This window comes from Crocuta crocuta, unplaced genomic scaffold (assembly GCF_008692635.1).
Source record: "Crocuta crocuta isolate KB4526 unplaced genomic scaffold, BGI_CrCroc_1.0 scaffold367, whole genome shotgun sequence".
NCBI lineage: Eukaryota > Metazoa > Chordata > Mammalia > Carnivora > Hyaenidae > Crocuta > Crocuta crocuta.
Genome location: NW_027527936.1, coordinates 4773917 through 4791954, shown reverse-complemented (window position 1 = coordinate 4791954; position 18038 = coordinate 4773917). Strand labels below are relative to the sequence as shown.

Here is an 18038-nt window from a genome sequence, read left to right as displayed (position 1 = left end):
CCTCAAAAAACTTCTGCCTCCAAAGTTTCACCTATACTCCCAAGCCTGATCCTGACCTGGTAAGTAGCGGCCTGCCTGCCGCATGCACCAAACGGGAGTGTAATCTGTGTCTTCCCCCCAGGCTGCTCGCAGGAACGTGTCATTCTTCAGCTCTGGAAAACCCTGGGAACTGGAGATCAGGATGGGGGATGGGGTGGGGGGTACATGCCAGTAAACTAGGATAGGGGTTGGGGAAGGCCTGGGTTCTTAAGGCAAATTCATTCCAACACCACTATCTGCCTTCTCCAGGCCAGCTCCTAAGCTGTGGCTGCCCGCCCATTTTGTCTCTTCTTTGACTATCAGATGGTGCACAAGACTAGAAGGGCCCGCGCTGGGGCCTCTATCTTACACACAATCCCAACGTCCCCAAGTTCAAAGCCAAAGCCACTAGAAAGACTGGGGGAAGGGTAATGAAAGCCCAGTATGGACTGATTGGGGTCTTTGGACCAGAAAATCTCAGGAACCTATGGGCTGGTTCCGGAGCTTGTAGATCCCCAGGCTGAGGGACAGTCAAGGAGAAATAAGAGTAGACGGCACCAAAATACGGCTTCTAATTGAAGATTAGAAAATCCTGGGGGCACCCCTAAGTGAAAGTCTCCGGAATTCATGGGTGGAGGATTTGAGATTCCAGCGACTGGAGTTCGGTTTGGGAGCTCTCCAGGGTGGGGGAAGAGGGATATAGTGGCAAATTCTGAGTTGGAAGACTCAGATCAGAAGCCACGCTAGCCACACTTCGTGGTGCGGAGAACTCACCCCGACCCGTTCGCCTCCATGATAAGCTGTCAGCAACTGCGAGCACAGTCCGCACTTCAACCTGAATTGGAGCCTGCTCTAAGATCAGGCTCCACCCCTTCCTGGAATGAACCAAGGCCGTAGCCATGTTGAAAGTCACATGATCAGACTCTAGCTATAGCTCCTGAGCTGTCCAGGCTGCTGCCGGTAGGACCCACCCTACCTCTTTTTACCGTAAAGTCCGCTGTAGCAACGCAGCAACAAACACCGCCCCCACCACCAAGAACTTCGCTATAACTACACCTTACCGTGGCATCAAGAGTTTCCTCTCCCCTGATGCCCCGGTAATCCCGATGGTTCGGCCCAAGATTCACTTTTACTCCCACGCTCGATGATTCTAACAATCTTATGCTTAGTGACCAGGCACATGGTCGATTACAGAAACAAACTGTACAGGGAAATGATATAATTAAATATTTATATAACCTACTAAGAGTGGGGCACAATAGTAGATGAGGAGGTTACAGTGGTGACCAAGACAGCCCCTTCCTTTAGGAAGCTACAGACTGGTGGGGAAACAGACTCGGCAAGCATAATAGTAAATGTTTTATGAGGAAAAAGCTAGCAATAGCTAGCGAGGGTTCCTCGCTTAGCAGGGGAAAGCAGTGGGGGTGTTCCAAGCAGAAGAAACAGCATGTGCAAAAGAAGACGCGAAAGAACAAATACCTATTATGGGAACGAGAAGATCAATCTGGTGGAATTAAAGAGGCTGGAGATGTCTTCAGAGTGCAGGTTATGCAGGCCCTTGTGAGATTTACTTGTCCACTTATTCTGTAGTAGGGTGGTAGCATCCAAATAGCTTGGAGAGAAGGGAAGTGGGGCACAAGTTCCCAACTTCCTAGGAAGAGAGGAAGAAAAAAAAAAAGAAACCTGACCAAATTACATGGTACCATTTATTTCTTTCTTAATAACTTTGAATATCAAAGTTAATAACTTTTTTATTTGAAAACTATATTAAAACAAAGTTTCCATCCAAGTGTCCATGAACAGATCAACAGATAAACTACATGTAGTATATACATACAATGGAATATTATTTAGCCCATAAAAATAAATTTTGGTACATGCTACAATATTGTCCTAATACTATGCAAAGTGAAATAAGATGGATACAAAAAGACAAATATTGTATGGTCCCACCTATGGAATATCTAGAATAGGCTAATTCATAGAGGCAGAAAGTAGATTAGAATTTACTAGGGGCTGGGAAGAGGAAGCCATGAGGAGTTCCTGCTTAAAGAGAAAGAGTTTCTACCTAGAGTAATGAAAAAGTTTTGAAAATAATTGTACTCTTAAAATGGTTAAAATGGCAAATTTTGTTACACTTTACCACAATTTTTAAAAATAAATATCAAAAGCTATTGACTTGTACACTTTAAATGGGTAAATTATACGGAATATGAATTATATCTCAGTAAAACTGGTTGCAGGGTAAAGCACAATACAAAATTTCCTTTTCCTTCATGGTTGTACTTCACCAACACCTCCTGTCCATTTTTCCCCCCTCTATCCTATCTAATCACCTTGGAGTCCTCTTCCCACCTTGCACCTTTCTTTTCATCTGGTTACAGATTACTGAGAGGAACTGGATAATGATCACCAGTATCCTAGGATTAGGAGTAACTCCCAGGATCAAGCCTGAAAAACTCAAGACTCCTGTCAATGGTTGAGGAAGGAATTATTCTTATTCTCCCAAACGTTTTAGTAACACTGCCCTTAGCATGGGAAGCCTGAGAAGATGTCTAGAAGATTTTTAAAGAGTCTTCTGGTTTTAGTATGAATAATTGGGTGCGGGAAGGCAAAAATGGGAGGCCAGAGAAGCAGAAAAATGGCTGTTGCACTGATCCAGGCTACATAGGATGGTGGTTCAATGAGGGTATAAGATGGTAGTAGCAATAGGATGAAAAAGGGGTGACTGGTCAGGTGGAGACTACTGAACTTGGGTCTGGTTGGCTGAGAAGGAGGTACATTGGTTTGTAATAAGGTTAAGTTTCCAGGTACACAGGTTAATACGGCTCGAGGGATGCCCTTAGTCCAGAACTTACGGCGAGGGCTGGCCGAAGGCGGGGCAGATCGCGGTGCGAAGCTAGATAAGCCTTTGCGGAGGATCCAACGTCTCAACAGCCCCTGGGCTTTCCTTTTGCTATTTGGCCATGGCAGGCCCAGGCCCGGGCGCGGCTCTAGAGTCCCCTCGGCAGCTGTTGGGTCGCGTGCGCTTCTTGGCAGAGGCAGCGCAGAGCCTCCGCGCGGGACGGCCGCTACCAGCGGCGCTGGCCTTCGTGCCGCGCGAGGTGCTCTACAAGCTTTACAAGGACCCGGCGGGACCGTCGCGCGTGTTGCTGCCGGTGTGGGAGGCGGAGGGCCTGGGGCTACGCGTGGGAGCCGCGGGCCCCGCCCCTGGTACCGGCTCCGGGCCCCTCCGCGCCGCCCGCGACAGCATTGAACTCCGGCGCGGCGCCTGCGTGCGTACTACCGGAGAGGAGCTGTGCAACGGCCATGGGCTCTGGGTGAAGCTGACCAAGGTACTCCCAGGCCTGCCCTGGGCCCCGCAAAAGACCCTGGGGACAGGGAAGCCCCAGGCTGTTCCACTCCCCACCCCTATATTGAGCTGGCATTGCGTTCCGTGTTCTTTGCCTTGGGCTGGGCAGGGCGGGCCGCTGGGCAGTTCCCTGAGAGCTGTCCCCATCTTGCGCTTCTTGGCAGGAGCAGCTGGCAGAACACCTGGGCGACTGCGGACTGAACGAAGGCTGGCTGCTGGTGTGCCGACCGGCGGAGGGCGGGGCCCGCCTCGTACCCATCGACACACCTGACCATCTTCAGCGGCAGCAGCAGCTTTTTGGCGTGGACTACCGACCTGTGCTTAGGTCCTGCACCTGAAAGGGCGGGGCTTGATGCCTGATAGCTAAACTGGGAAGGATTAGAAACTAGTCCAGCCCTACGAGGGAGGTGGGATGTGGACTGAAGGCAGAGTTAAGAGCAGGAAGGGGCGGGACCTGAATGGAGCTGGGGTGGAGTTTTTGGAGCCCTAGACTGGTGGAGATTGAGCTCTGGAGAAAGCTCGCTTCCTGGGGGTGTCATTCTGCCCAGTGATGTCTCCCCATCCCACCCCTACTCTGTGCCCACAGATGGGAACAAGTAGTAGACCTGACATACTCTCATCGACTTGGATCAAGGCCCCAGCCAGCCGAGGCATACACGGAAGCTGTACAGAGGCTACTGTGAGTGTGCTGGGGTGGGATAGGGAGGAAGGATCTCCAGGTCTGGGCCTGACCTAATTAGGGACTTGGGGTTGCTTAGCTATGTGCCCCCGACGTGGACCTACGAGTGCGACGAAGACCTGATCCACTTCTTGTACGACCACCTGGGCAAGGAGGATGAGAACCTGGGTAGCGTGAAGCAGTATGTGGAGAGCATAGACGTTTCCTCCTACACGGTGGGTGCTGGGACTCCTCCCACCCCAAGCAAGATGTCCCATCTTGCTAGATCCAGAACCCTTCACTTCTAAGTGAAGCTCACATACCAGCTCCATGTACTTTCTTTCTTGTGCTCCCTGGCCCAAAGCACACCTCTCAGTGCATACAGGGAGGTAAACACTGACTCCACCTCTCTGCCCTACCCCAGGAGGAGTTCAACGTGTCCTGCCTGACAGACAGCAATGCAGACACCTACTGGGAGAGTGATGGGTCCCAGTGCCAGCACTGGGTACGGCTTACCATGAAAAAGGGCACCATTGTCAAGTGAGTGGGCTCTGAGGTAGGACAGGGTGGGCAGGCCACATGCCTATGAGTATACAGAGACCTATGTGCATACTCTGACCATCCAGGAAACTGCTACTCACAGTGGATACCACAGATGACAACTTTATGCCTAAGCGGGTAGTGATCTATGGAGGCGAAGGGGACAACCTGAAGAAGCTGAGTGACGTGAGCATTGATGAGTGAGTGAGCAAGATGGTCTGGGAGGGGACATGGGGCATGATCCTAGCAATGGGGCCAGGCCCCACTTGGAAGCATAAGGTTAGGTTAGAGCCCAGCAATCCCTGTAGGCAAGGGGTATTCAAAGTACCTCACATCCATCTCCTCAGGACCCTGATCGGGGATGTATGTGTCCTGGAGGACATGACCGTTCATCTCCCAGTCATCGAGATCCGCATCGTCGAGTGCCGAGGTGGGGCTTAAGGCTGTAAGGAGGGAAGGAGGGCCCCAGAGTGTAGGTAGTAGCTAGCTGGCAGTGAGTGTGGAGAAGAAATGGGGTTGGAGTTGGGATGAAGGTGATAGCTGAACTAACTCCAGGATTTGAAGCTTTGGGCCTAAGCCCGGTGGGAGGTGCCAGGTATATGCCTTCCTTAAAGCCATAGAGGTGTTTGGACTCATTCGGAAGAACTGAGTTGGGACCCTCATGCATCCCAATGTGATAGATGGAGGAACCAGCAAAGAATATAATATTCAGAGTCAGATAAGTAGAAGGGGTTCACAAAGGTCCTAAGTTTCTTGGGGACTATGGGTGACAAAAGTCTGAGCATTAAGGAACCATTCTTAGGTCTGAGGTCCAAGGAGGCAGCAGGTGCCCTAGGTAACTTTGCTCTGACTCCTTCCCCCAGATGATGGGATTGATGTGCGACTTCGAGGGATCAAGATCAAGTCATCTAGACAGCGGGAACTAGGGTTGAATGCGGACCTGTTCCAGCCAACCAGTCTGGTGCGATATCCACGCCTGGAAGGCACTGACCCTGAAGTACTGTACCGCAGAGCTGTTCTTCTGCAGAGGTGGCTGTGGTCCTGGGCCCTTCCTTTCCCCCCCATCCTGAACCTCCTGTATCTGTATAAAGGAGGTTCCCAAGGTCCTGTGCTATAAGCTGTTCCACTTCAAGCGTCAGAGTAGCCCCTGGCCCCTGCCTTCTGTCTTTATGTGTTGGGGAGTGAGAGGGTCTCAAATCCATGCCACTTTCTTTAGTTGCATTATCTTTGTCCACTCACCCCAGATTCATAAAGATCCTAGACAGTGTCCTGCACCACCTGGTACCTGCCTGGGATCATACGCTTGGCACCTTCAGTGAGATTAAGGTAAGTCTGGCCTGCCTAGTGTTGGTCTCAGCAGTGGGCTGCTCCTTTCTGTTCATGCAAGCATTTACTCTTTTACAGAGAGTTTTTAAAACCTACTCTAGGCCTGGACCTTTGCTGGGCTCTGGGAACACAGGAAAAAAGCCAGACACAGATAGTTAAAACTTAGTGGTGGGGATGCTGTTCTCCCAGATAGTATATGAAATATAAAAGAGCTGGGGGAGAAGTGACAGCATGCCCAGGGCACATTGCATGACAGGTGCATACTGGGAGTTGCTAGGTGCTAAAGATGACTTGAGAGAAGTACACAGGTAGATGTGAGTATGACCTGGGGACGAGGCTGGAAGTGGATAGGCAAATAGCAGGCGCTGATAGCAGAGGGCACTATGGGCCAGGCTGTGAAGCAAGGACTATGTCCCAGGTCAGTGAAGCCATTGGAAAGGTTTTAGGTATGTAATGACAAAATTTGATTTTTTGTTTTAGAAAGCCCCCCTGGTGGCTGGACTAAGGAAAATACTGGAAACAAGGAAGGGGGTTGGGGGTGGATCAACTAGGCGTGGACTAGAGCCATGGAATTGGGTCCAGCCATAGAGGAAGGTTCCAGGTCCTAGACAGATACTGACTGCCTGCCAGTCTTGCTCTGGCCACCTCTCCTCACCAGCAAGTGAAGCAGTTCCTGCTGCTATCACGCCAAAGGCCAGGGCTAGTGGCCCAGTGCCTGCGTGATTCAGAGAGCAGCAAGCCCAGCTTCATGCCACGCCTGTACATCAACCGGCGCCTTGCTATGGAACACCGTGCCTGCCCCTTAAGAGACCCTGCCTGCAAGAACGCAGTCTTCACCCAGGTCTGGACTACTTGGGGTCAGACCAAGGGAGGGTCAGTAAAGGGCCTGGGGGCTGGACCAAGAGGGACCTGAGTAATGTCTTTCGGCTAGAGTGGGGCCAGATCTTGAAATAGACTTTCCTACAACTCCCTCCCCTTTTCCCTGCTCCCAGGTTTATGAAGGCCTCAAGCCCTCTGACAAGTATGAAAAGCCCTTGGACTACAGGTATGGCATGAGGTTGAGGGATTTGTGCTGGGTTACATAAGCTATATATACCCTCACACTGCCTCTGGAACCCTTAACCATTACCCCTCTGTAGCCCCTTCACTGGCTTGGTGTCTGGTGAACCATCCTGAGCCCTGGCCCAGCATGATGACAAAGATCCACCCCTTCTTACAGGTGGCCCATGCGCTATGACCAGTGGTGGGAGTGTAAATTCATTGCAGAAGGCATCATTGACCAAGGTGAGGCCCTGAGGAATGATAATAAGGCTCCTGCCTTTATAGGGGTAGAAGCTGCTTGGGTCACCAGCTAACCAAGATAGAGGACCTGCTTATTAACCCTTTATGGGGGCTGGGACTCTTGAATTCCCCAGTGGAGAGCATCTGTTTGTCATTTCAGGGGGTGGTTTTCGGGATAGCCTGGCCGACATGTCAGAAGAGTTGTGCCCTAGCTCAGCAGACACCCCTGTGCCTCTGCCGTTCTTTGTGCGCACAGCCAACCAGGTAATCTATCCCTACTTCTCAAGTTGTTTCTGCTGCTTATCTCTGCAAACCTCCCAGGTACTGAACTACAGAGCGGGCAGAGGAGGGACTGAGTTGCATGGGGCAGCCTCTCGGCAGACAGGGAAGGAGAGGCTATTCTACAGTCAGAGGGATCATTCAGGGCCCCTGGTGGAAGGTGTACAGGCAAGTCTTTGGAGAGTCTGGGGCAACAGAGTAGGGTCCATTCCATGCCATGCTGACAGCTCTATGTTGGGAGCAGGGCAATGGCACTGGTGAGGCCCGGGACATGTACGTGCCCAACCCCTCCTGCCGAGACTTTGCCAAATATGAGTGGATTGGACAGCTGATGGGAGCTGCCCTTCGGGGTAAGGAATTCCTGGTGAGTAGACTAATCTGTACCCCTCTCAGATGAGCCTGGCCCCTAGAAGGAAAAAGAGCCAACCAAACCTAGGCAGCTTAATGTGAGAATACCACAGTGATTATTTGTTCCATAGGTCCTGGCTCTGCCTGGTTTTGTATGGAAGCAGCTCTCTGGTGAGGAGGTGAGTTGGAGCAAGGACTTCCCAGCTGTGGACTCTGTGCTGGTAAGTAAGGCTGGACCTGGTGTTTCCTCTACATAGCCCCTGAAGGTTGCTGCTCCCCAGGGGTGTCCTGAACCTTCTCTGACCTCACATGTGCTCCTCACATGTGCTTCCTCACATGTGCTCCTCACATGGCTTCAACTACTTTCTTTATTCTGGCGACCCCTAAAGCTTTACCTCCAACTCCAGCCTCTTTCCTAAGATTGGAGCCATATATGCATCTGACTGCAGGACATCTACCCCAGACAGAACCTCAGGCTCAGCACTGGGAGTTCATCACCTCCCCAGTCTACTACCCTCTAGGGGTCCCTGTCGCAGATCGGCACCACTACCCACCCCTCCCCATGCCAAGGTCCTCAGTGTCAGCCTTCACTCTTCCTCTTCCCTCACCTCCCACATTCTGTCACATCTCCCTCTGGAATCTGTCCACTTCTTCGATTTCACCACTTTCCTCCTGATTCAGGGCACCTTCCTTTCTGACACAACCAGTGACTGAAAACCTGGGTTACTATGTCCATTCTTACCCATCTGATCTCCTGTAGCCAGAATAATTCATTTTCCTCCCCTTGTTTAAATCCTTCAGTGTCTCTGCTCTGGGCTTAGGGTAAAATGTAGAACCTGACAAACCTTATATGACCTCTGTATCTTTGGCCACTTAGTTCACATTCAGGCTCCAGCAAGATAGATTCCACAGGCCTTTTGCTCTTTCAATCTCTTTTAAGATATTCTCTCTCCTGACTTCTTGTGGCCAAAAACCATCCGTCATTTAGATTTTAACTTAGATGCTATTTCCTGCAGGATACCTTCCCTGGCAGCCAAGGAAGTATTGTCTTGATGCTTTCATAGCCCTTGTACTGACCTCCCACTGCCCTCATTACCTGCATGGGGACTGCCTTGCCTGTCTGCCTCTTCTGTTTCCCTGTGAGCATCTTGAGAGAAAACCGCATTGTCTCCACAATGAAAGGCTGACCTCGTTGCCTCTCTCCAATCCCCAGGTGAAGCTCTTGGAAGTGATGGAAGGAATGGACAAGGAGACATTTGAGTTCAAATTTGGGAAGGAACTAACATTCACCACTGTACTGAGTGACCAGCAAGTAGTAGAGTTGATCCCCGGGGGTGCAGGCATCGTGGTGGGGTATGAGGACCGTTGCCGTTTCATTCAACTGGTACAGAAGACACGGCTAGAAGAGAGCAAGGAGCAGGTACCACCCAGAGGCCAGTAGAACACAGAGCTTTGCACAGCTCCTAATAGATGGAGCCTAGCCTAATAGGCCACCAGTACCCAATCCCAAGAACTCTGGCCCCTACCATTCCTCTGCCCTACATTCCTGCCTGTTGGTGCAGTTCAGAGCTGGCCTCTAGGGCTAGACAAAGATCATGTCATGTCCCCCATTATCTCTCTGAGTGGATGCCAAGTGCCTCCATCACACACTGAGTTGGGAGTTGTGCCCTCGTCCCTAGCCAGGCCTCTCCCTCCCTCTCCAGGTGGCAGCCATGCAGGCAGGACTGCTAAAGGTGGTGCCACAGGCTGTGCTGGACTTGCTGACCTGGCAGGAATTGGAGAAGAAAGTGTGTGGAGACCCAGAGGTCACTGTGGACGCTCTACGCAAGCTCAGTGAGTGTGGGCCAGGGCAACACAGGGATAGAGGCTTAAGGACTAGGTAGGTTGGGACCTAAGAATGAATTCTGACCTTGTCCCCAGCCCGGTTTGAGGACTTCGAGCCATCTGACACACGGGTGCAGTACTTCTGGGAAGCACTGAATAACTTCACCAACGGTCAGTAGAAGAAGGGAGAGTGATGCCTGGGTTCAGACTCCACTTAGGGGTTACAGAAGCAGGGTAGACGTTGTAGACTCTCTCCCACCATTAGTGCAGGCACTGATTTCCTTCTCCATCCAGAGGACCGGAGCCGCTTCCTGCGCTTTGTCACTGGCCGCAGCCGTCTGCCAGCACGGATCTATATCTACCCAGACAAACTGGGGTGAGTGCAGGTGGGGGGTAGAGGTCCAAGGGGTTTGTGGCTGGCCTTTGCCCTCTCCCCACACGCATCCTCACATGTCAGACGCTAACCGTGTGCCCCTACAATTCTTCCTAATCTGTGGCCCCTCCACGCTCCCAGCTATGAAACCACAGATGCGCTGCCTGAGTCTTCTACTTGTTCAAGCACTCTCTTCCTACCACACTATGCCAGGTGGGTTTCTTAGGCTCAAGCCTAGAGAGTGGGGAGTGAGGGAAGGAGCGGCATCCTAGGATGGAGGAGGACTTCCAGTACTGAAGTGCACAAGCTGGAACTCCATCAGCCATCACCCTGTACACTGACCCTCGCTCTGCACCTGGTGCTGACCAAGTTGACCAAGTCCCCATCTCCCTCAGTGCCAAGGTGTGCGAGGAGAAGCTCCGCTATGCAGCGTACAACTGTGTGGCCATTGACACCGACATGAGTCCTTGGGAGGAGTGAGGCGGCACCAGGGGGCAGCCTCGGGCCAGAAGGACTGTGCCTGCACAGGTCCCACTAGGCGGCGCCCATGGTGAAGACTCGTTCCCTGGACTATTGGGGTCTGCATACTCCTGACCTGAGCTGACAAGCTCAGAAAAAGACAGCATGCCCCTGTGTCTGGTTGGAGTGGGGGTGGTGGGTTGACCCTGGTGGCCCCAGCCCCTCAGACCCATAAGCCCTATGTGTGCTCGGGCTTGCTTCCCGAGTTGTTTAGCCTCCATGAGAGGGAATCCCACAAGCCTAGCACAAGCTGCCAGGCCTGAGCTACTTGAAGGGGGCCTTCTAGCTCCCCACCCCATGGACTTTACTTCAGGGGGGGGGTTTGGTTCTTTTTTTTTTTTTTTTTTGGTTCCCCCCTTTTTGCTCCTTGTTTTTCTCTGGCTTCAGCCTTGACTTGAAACTAAAACCTCTGGAGGGTGATGGAGGCTCCTCTCCAAATAAGGCATCGGAAACCGACAGACTGAGTGATGGCCATCCTCTTTGGTCACCTGCCCCAAGAATGAAGCGGAAGCTAAGCACCTTCTCCTTCACATACTTGTATTTTCCTCTTCTCGCTCTGTACCTGAAGTGTGAGCTCTGCCCTTCCTCCAACCCAGTCTCAAACAACAAAGTGCCATCACCTTCCCTATCTCAGAACCTCCATCTTGTCAACATTAAATCACCACCACCATACCATATTCAATGCTTCTGCATCACCTCCAGCCTGATTCCCCATCTGCTGTGTCTTCCTCAAGATGGTGCAAGGTTAAAGCCAGTTGTGTCCTCTCTGAAATCTTCAGTAGCTCCCTTTCACCCAGTCAAAGCTTAGACTTTAACCCCTGCTCCTAAGACTTAACGCAGGTCCCTACCCCAGTGCTCCTCTCTTAAGGGCCTCCATGACACTCCATCAAAGAAGATCTTGCACATGGGAAAGTTTAATAAATGGATGTATTCATTCCTTCAGAATGTGTTTATTGGGCTCCTGGGGATGGCAGAGAAGGTTCTTCTAGGACTTCAGGGCCTTTGGCTGGAAGCCAGGGAGATTGTGTGTCAAGTGGGAGTGGTGAGCCTTCACAGTGACAAGTATTAAATCTGGAGCTGAGCAGAGAAATAAGGATGCTACTGGGAGAGGGGTGAGTGGTGTGCAGAGCCTGGCCTGGCATCTTCTGGGATGGAGGAACCAGGTAGGCAGAAGAATTTGACATCGTAAAAGACAAAGACGAGATGGCTGATAAACCAGCCAGGTCAAGCTTTTGACAAAAGAGACAGCAGCACAGCTAATCATTCACCAGCCACACTGCCTCCAGTTGCCACACAACTAGGGTGCAGTCTTTAAAAACAAGTACCTGGTGAGAGCTCTCCTGAGCATATAGACCCACTTGCTCCCCCACACACCCCCCACCCCACCCAGCAGGAGGAGGTGACCTTAAGCATGGTCTCAGGTGAAGTGGCATTCACTCTCCCAGTGCTTCTCCAGCTGCCCTCTATGGCGAGTCTCCCAGCTGGGAAACTCCAGGCCTTAGCCTTGAGCCCTTCCCTCGGGCTGTGCATTCCCCAAGGCTTATCTCCCCACAACTCTGAGTCTAACACCCCAGCTGAGCCTTCTAGGCGGCCCTCATCTTGTGACTGCCTGATGCCTGCACCTTGGGGAGTCCACAGGAGACCCACCTCCCTCTTCTGGCAGCCCCTTCCTGACCAGGGAGCTGGAAGGGTAAGAGCCCCAGGGGCTGCCACTCCCATCCAGCTCTGCTCTTCCCAGCAAGCTCCCACCCCCTGTGAAACCTGCCCCCTCATCCCACCTGTTAGAGGAGCATATTCCTCTTCTCATGGAAGATCCTGGCCAGCATGTGCCTGCTGGACGTAGTCTATTTCTGTATCTGGTACTAGCCACATAAGTTTTTGGCCCCTCCTTTACCAAATTGGACTCACTATTTTGTAGCTTGCTTTTCGTTCGTTCATTCATTCATTCATTCATTCATTCAGTGAATGCATCAAGCAACCATGTCAGGCATTGTACTAGGCACAATGGAGAAAATGTTGGCTAAACAGATAATTTTTGCTCTCTTGGAATATAGTCTGATAGGAGAGAGACAATATATTAAACAAATAATTGCATAAGCAACATTTAATAACATTTGTGTAAGAGCTCCAAAGAAGTAGTGAAGGGTGTTGTTAAAAGAGCAGGGTGATACTAACCAACGGTGCTCAATGTTATGTTAAATCCTTAGAACAACTGAACACAAAGTCCAGCCAAGAAACATGTTGAGTCCTGTGTTACTGGACTATGAAGGGAAAAGAGAGAAGATACTCCAACCTTAGAGGCTTGTTTTAAGATTTTGCATTGTCAAGCCATGAAAGTGTCAAGCAAGGGAGTGACATGATTAGATCTGCCTTTGGCATCTGTGTAGAGAATGAGTTTGAGAAGGAGAGACTGGAGGCAGAGAGTAATCTAACCAGGAAATGATGGTCATTGGGGGCAAGGAGGATACTCATTTTAACTGTTATTTTTATTGGTTGCATTTTATTACTTTTTAAGAAATTTTTATAACTTCTCATTTAAAACCCTCTACTGGGGCGCCTGCCTGGCTCAGTCAGTAGGGCATGTGACATAATATCAGGGTCATGAGTTCAAGCCCCACATCAGGCACAGAGCTTACTTACAACAAAACAAAACAAAACTGTAAATTGATATTAACGTCTAAATTTTTTATACTGAAAACTACAAGTATTATAATAAACAGTCTCATGCATATATCCTTTCATACCTTTTTGATTCTTTCCTTAGAATAACATCCTGAAGTCACCATCAAACTGCCAAATTGCCAGGATGTATCAGTTTTGCTCCTTTAGTGTCTATTTCCTAAACTCTTAACCAACTTTGGACATTAACACTTAAAAATAATTTTTGACAATTTAATATGCTAAAAAAATTGTATGACTTATTTTAATTTGCACTGCTTTGAGTATTTACTGAGCAATTGTTTTTCTTCTTTAAGAACTGCCCTCTGTGTTTTTGTCTATTGGTTTTACTATACTTTTCTTATTGAGTTATAACATTCTTTGCACAGTATGAAAATAATAAGCACAGCAAGGCACTTTGCTAACTGTTGTACATCTATTATCTTGTTTTATCTTCCTAACAACTCTATGAAGTAAATACTATTGTTATCCGCATTTCCAGATGAGAAACCTAGAGCAAAGATGAATTAAGTAACTGTTTCAGTTTCACATAAGTAGAAAATAATGGAGCTAGGATTTGTAGGGTGGTCTGCCAGTGCCAAAGCCTGCTGTCTTGGTAACTTAGATACTAAATCCTGTTTATTAATACCTTTGTTGTGTCAGGTGTTGCAATACCTTGGTTTTCCCAGTCCGTATTTTGCCATTTAATTTCATATATGTTCTTTCCTAATGTACAAAATTTTAAATTTTTATGAATTCAAAACCCTTATGGAAGATACTGTATATTGGATGTATACCACAAGAAGGCAATATACTATACTAGTTGAGAGCACCTTCTGTAGAGTTAGCGTCCCTATATTTATATCCTGATTTTTCCACATACTAGCTATTGACCATGGCCAAGTTTCCTCAGCTTCCTTTTCTGAAGCACCTATCCTTTTACTGTTGATTTGAAATGCTGTCTTCTCAAAATTTGTGCTAAATTGATATATATAAGAAATCCTAAAAAGAATTCAATTAAAAAACGAAATCTTCATTTTTCACTGCCAGAAGATAAAAATGACACTGCAAGTTGAAACCAAGCAAAGAGATCTTAATAGTCAATGGGAGAAACCACCATTGTTCTGTGACTTTTAAAACTTTTTGTCAAAGCATCAAAAACTTTCTTACTGTCAGTTATAAATGTATAGGAAAATCAAAACATACTAAACTAATATTTAGTACTTTGTAATCTAAAGCATTTAGAGAAATTGAAATTAAATTGTTTTCTTTGCAAAAAACATATCAAAAGTAATTTGAATAATGCTTGCCTCCTTTATTATAATATGGAACAAGTATCCTCACTATCCCTTGATAAATTGTCATACGTCTTTTTAAGTTGGGATCAGCTTCCCACATTCTATTCTTTGTATTTTACAATCTCATGAAATTTATGTCTAAGAATTCCTTGAATGTGAAGGGGTTTTTTGCTGGCATAAGTTCCTCTGGAACTTCTTCATCCCTTTTTTTTTTTTTTTTAATGTTTTATTTATTTTTGAGAGAGAGACAGCGTGAGCAGGGGAGGGTCAGAGAGAGAGAGATACAGAATCCAAAGACAGGCTCCAGGCTCTGAGCTGTCAGCACAGAGCCCAATGCGGGGTTCAAACCCATGAACCGTGAGATCATGACCTGAGCCAAAGTCGGATGCTCAACTGACTGAGCCACCCAGGCGACCCTACATCCCTTTTGTCACCAGCACTTTCCTCCTTTATGTAAGTAAAGTAGCCTTCACTAAATTCCTCTGGCTGTGTATCTATATTCTCTCATGATAGCAGTGTTAACATTCCCATGATCAGCCATTTCTTCTATAACTCCATTTATGTTCAATTTGAATTTCACTTCCAGCCTTATCACTTTTAATTTCTTTGCTGCACTTTCATTTTGTTGGACAATTCTGTTATCTTCTTCTTTTTAATGTCACATGAACTGCTCACTGGGAGACAAGGAGGCAACCCAACTACATTCTTGCTGTGTATGAACCGAATAAGAGATGTACGGTAACTAATCACCAACATACTGAAAACATGACATGATTGTTTCACTGCTCATGATGCATATTCATAAAAGTTGATTCTGATAGTTTTTTACAGAATTCTCATTGCCTTTGTGGAGGAGAGAATTTTTAGAGGGCCTTACTCCACTGTTTTTACTGATTTCATCTGTCCCTTTTGTATTTACTCATAAATTTATTACATAGAAAGTTCTAGAAATTTAAATGGGACACAAGTCCCAAATTTCAATAACCTCCATAAAACTCTAAGAGTTTTCCTCCCTGTCCCTCTTCCCTTTTTGTTATTTCCAAAGTACTGATCACCCTTTAATATGCTGTACAGTTTATTCACTTATTACTTAAATTTATTTATAATGTATTCTGTCCTACCTGTTAGAATGAAGGTTGGATCTTTTTTTGTTCACTAATATATTTTAAGAGCCTAAAACTGCCCTTGGCACATAGTAGTCACTCAGTAAACAGCTGTTCAGTAAGTAAATAAATAAACTGGCTCATAAACCATACTTTCCAATTTAAAAAAAAAAAACAAGGAAAATCAGCCATCTGAAAAGTTTTGTTTCTAATAAAGGAGGAAAGCTAGCAAAAAAAATTAAATCAAGAAACTAAAAAAAATTTATTAAATCATTTATTTTTTTAATTGACACATCAGTTTAAGCATAAATGTCCTGACTTTTAAACCTTTAAACCAGACCTTTAAAACCACCAACAATGAAACTTCTGTGTGCTTGAAAGGAAATACTGAAGTCCTAATTAGTGAAGTTTATTCCAAGCCCTTTATAGAAACACCATGGCATCATTTGCTCTCTAACTTATCATAAATTTATTAGGCAACTGGTGGACTTATTACAAAAATAAAACACAAATATTTTAGGACCTGCAACTGGTTGCCAAAGTAGAGTTTCTCTTTTCATTTTTTATCTTTCACCCCGTACTCTAAAAATAATAATTTCCTGCCCCACTGACAAGTCCACAGCCAAACGGAATAGATGAATATTATGATGTGGCCAGCAAATTCCCAAAGAGAGAGCTCTTGCAGACCGTGGGAAGAGTATTTCTGAGCCAAGGCCCAACTTTTGAAAGCTTTCTTTTGAAAGTTGAAAGAGAACTTTAGAGTTTGACCTTCTTAAGCTAGTCCCCACCACAGATAAACACATATGTATAAATGTCCCCTGGGGAAGAAATGTGAACAAGAAACAAACATTAGGATGTTCCTTCTAAGGGTTAATACAGGGTGATAACCTGTATTCAATAAGCATTTTTTGAGTACTTCCCATGTAATTGATAAATAAAAATAAATAATAGCATAAGGCTAAACATAATATAGATCATAATATAGATTGATTTAGTGAGAAGGAAGGTTCAGGAAAAGAGATGTTGTCAGTGACCTGGGCCCTCAACTCAGTTTTTCCACCACCAGATGGGAAGTCAAGGGAAAATTTATGAGAAAATTTTAATTTATTCAATATTTTTTACTTAGTATGTCACAAGTCCTATGCTGAGACCTGGGTAGAGAGGAGCAACTAAGATATAACCTTTGTCTACTTCAAGGGTTCCCAGTGTGATAGAAAAAACATGAAAAAGGGGGTGACAGTCTTTTGTGATGAGTGTCATAATGTTAGTACTAGAAGCAGTTGGAGCAAGAAGGAATCCGTGAAGCAGCAGCTCTTAAAAATATGCTCCATGGACCTCTGGGAGTCCTCAAGACCCTTTCAATGGATCTGTCATGTCAAACTTACTTTCATAGTAATACTAAAGTGTTATCTGCCTCTTTCATTGTATCGATAGTTGCACTAATGGTACAAAAGCAATGGCGGCTAAAACTGCTGGCGCTTTGGTGTGAACCAAAGCAGTGATACCAAACTCTATTAACATGCATTGAATTCTTCACTGCCACACACTTGCAATAAAAATAAAAAAATAAAAAAGCAAAGTTTCATTTAATGTCTTTGATGAGGGAATAACATAATTTTATTAAATCTTGGTCCCTGAGTACATACAAACTATCAAAATTAATGAAGTAAGCCAGTCACTTCAAGGAAAACTAACAACAGTATTTGTTACTAATGATAATATTTGAGCTTAAAAGAGAAAATCAAAAGTTTGGAAAACTTGTTATCTGTCATCATAAGCTTGCCAGCTTTCCAATTTGTAAGGACTTTACTGACGAGATTGATGGTGATATTAACAAATGTAATTTTTAAAATTAATGAGGGGCACCTGGGTGGCTCAGTCAATTAAGCATCCAACTCAGTTTCAGCTTAGGTCATGATTTCACCATTCATTAGTTTGAGCCCCACATCGGGCTCCACGCTGCCAAGGTGGAGCCTGCTTGGGATTCTCTCTCTCTTCCTCTTTCTCTGCCCTTCCCCTGCTTGTTCCCTCTCTGTCTCACACAAAATAAATAAATAAACTTTAAAAATATATTTAAATATATACCTATAAAATGAGTCAACATATGGGATGATGTGCATAACTCAGTGAACCAATATTTTATAATTGATCGGTGCATCAAGTTGCAAAATCATGCATAGGTAAAATGTCCATTTGAAGTTCAAGTATTAGAGTACAAAATGCTCATTAATACAGTGACTTTAGGGGTGCCTGGGTGGCACAGTCAGTTAAGCATCTGACTTTGGCTCAGGTCATGATCTCACAATTCATGGGTTTGAGCTCTGCCTCTGTCTCTGTGCTGACAGCTCAGTCTGGAGCCTGTTTCAGATTCTGTCTTCCTCTCTCTCTGCCCCTCCCCCGCTCATGCTCTGTCTCTGTCTCTGTCTCTCTCTGACTCTCTCTCTCAAAAATGAATAAATAT

At 46.7% G+C, this 18038-nt stretch overlaps 2 protein-coding genes across 3 annotated transcripts in view; one reads left to right on the top strand and one right to left on the bottom strand.

Annotated features, from left to right (window-relative positions):
* UROD (uroporphyrinogen decarboxylase) overlaps window positions 1–3049 on the bottom strand; it is a 5562-nt gene extending 2513 nt beyond the window's left edge. The window contains exons 1-4 of one of the 2 annotated variants that reach the window (XM_077752090.1): window positions 2877–3049; window positions 1498–1669; window positions 793–893; window positions 57–169 (exon numbers count right to left, since the gene is read on the bottom strand). In XM_077752090.1, the coding sequence (XP_077608216.1) occupies window positions 57–169; window positions 793–812 (133 nt within the window). In that variant the 5' untranslated portion in view covers window positions 813–893; window positions 1498–1669; window positions 2877–3049. The remainder of the gene's footprint in view (window positions 1–56; window positions 170–792; window positions 894–1497; window positions 1670–2876) is intronic. The other variant, XM_077752091.1, reaches the window with a different exon arrangement.
* HECTD3 (HECT domain E3 ubiquitin protein ligase 3) lies at window positions 2906–11455 on the top strand. The gene is made up of 21 exons (XM_077752089.1): window positions 2906–3353; window positions 3535–3695; window positions 3957–4049; window positions 4129–4264; window positions 4453–4568; window positions 4655–4768; window positions 4916–4998; window positions 5432–5597; window positions 5813–5894; window positions 6553–6735; window positions 6887–6939; window positions 7114–7178; window positions 7336–7439; window positions 7699–7818; window positions 7934–8023; window positions 9016–9222; window positions 9506–9635; window positions 9723–9797; window positions 9921–10002; window positions 10141–10212; window positions 10395–11455. The coding sequence occupies exons 1-21, from the start codon at window positions 2985–2987 to the stop codon at window positions 10477–10479; spliced, it is 2586 nt and encodes an 861-aa protein (XP_077608215.1). The 5' UTR covers window positions 2906–2984; the 3' UTR covers window positions 10480–11455.
* Window positions 11456–18038: the final 6583 nt, after the last annotated feature.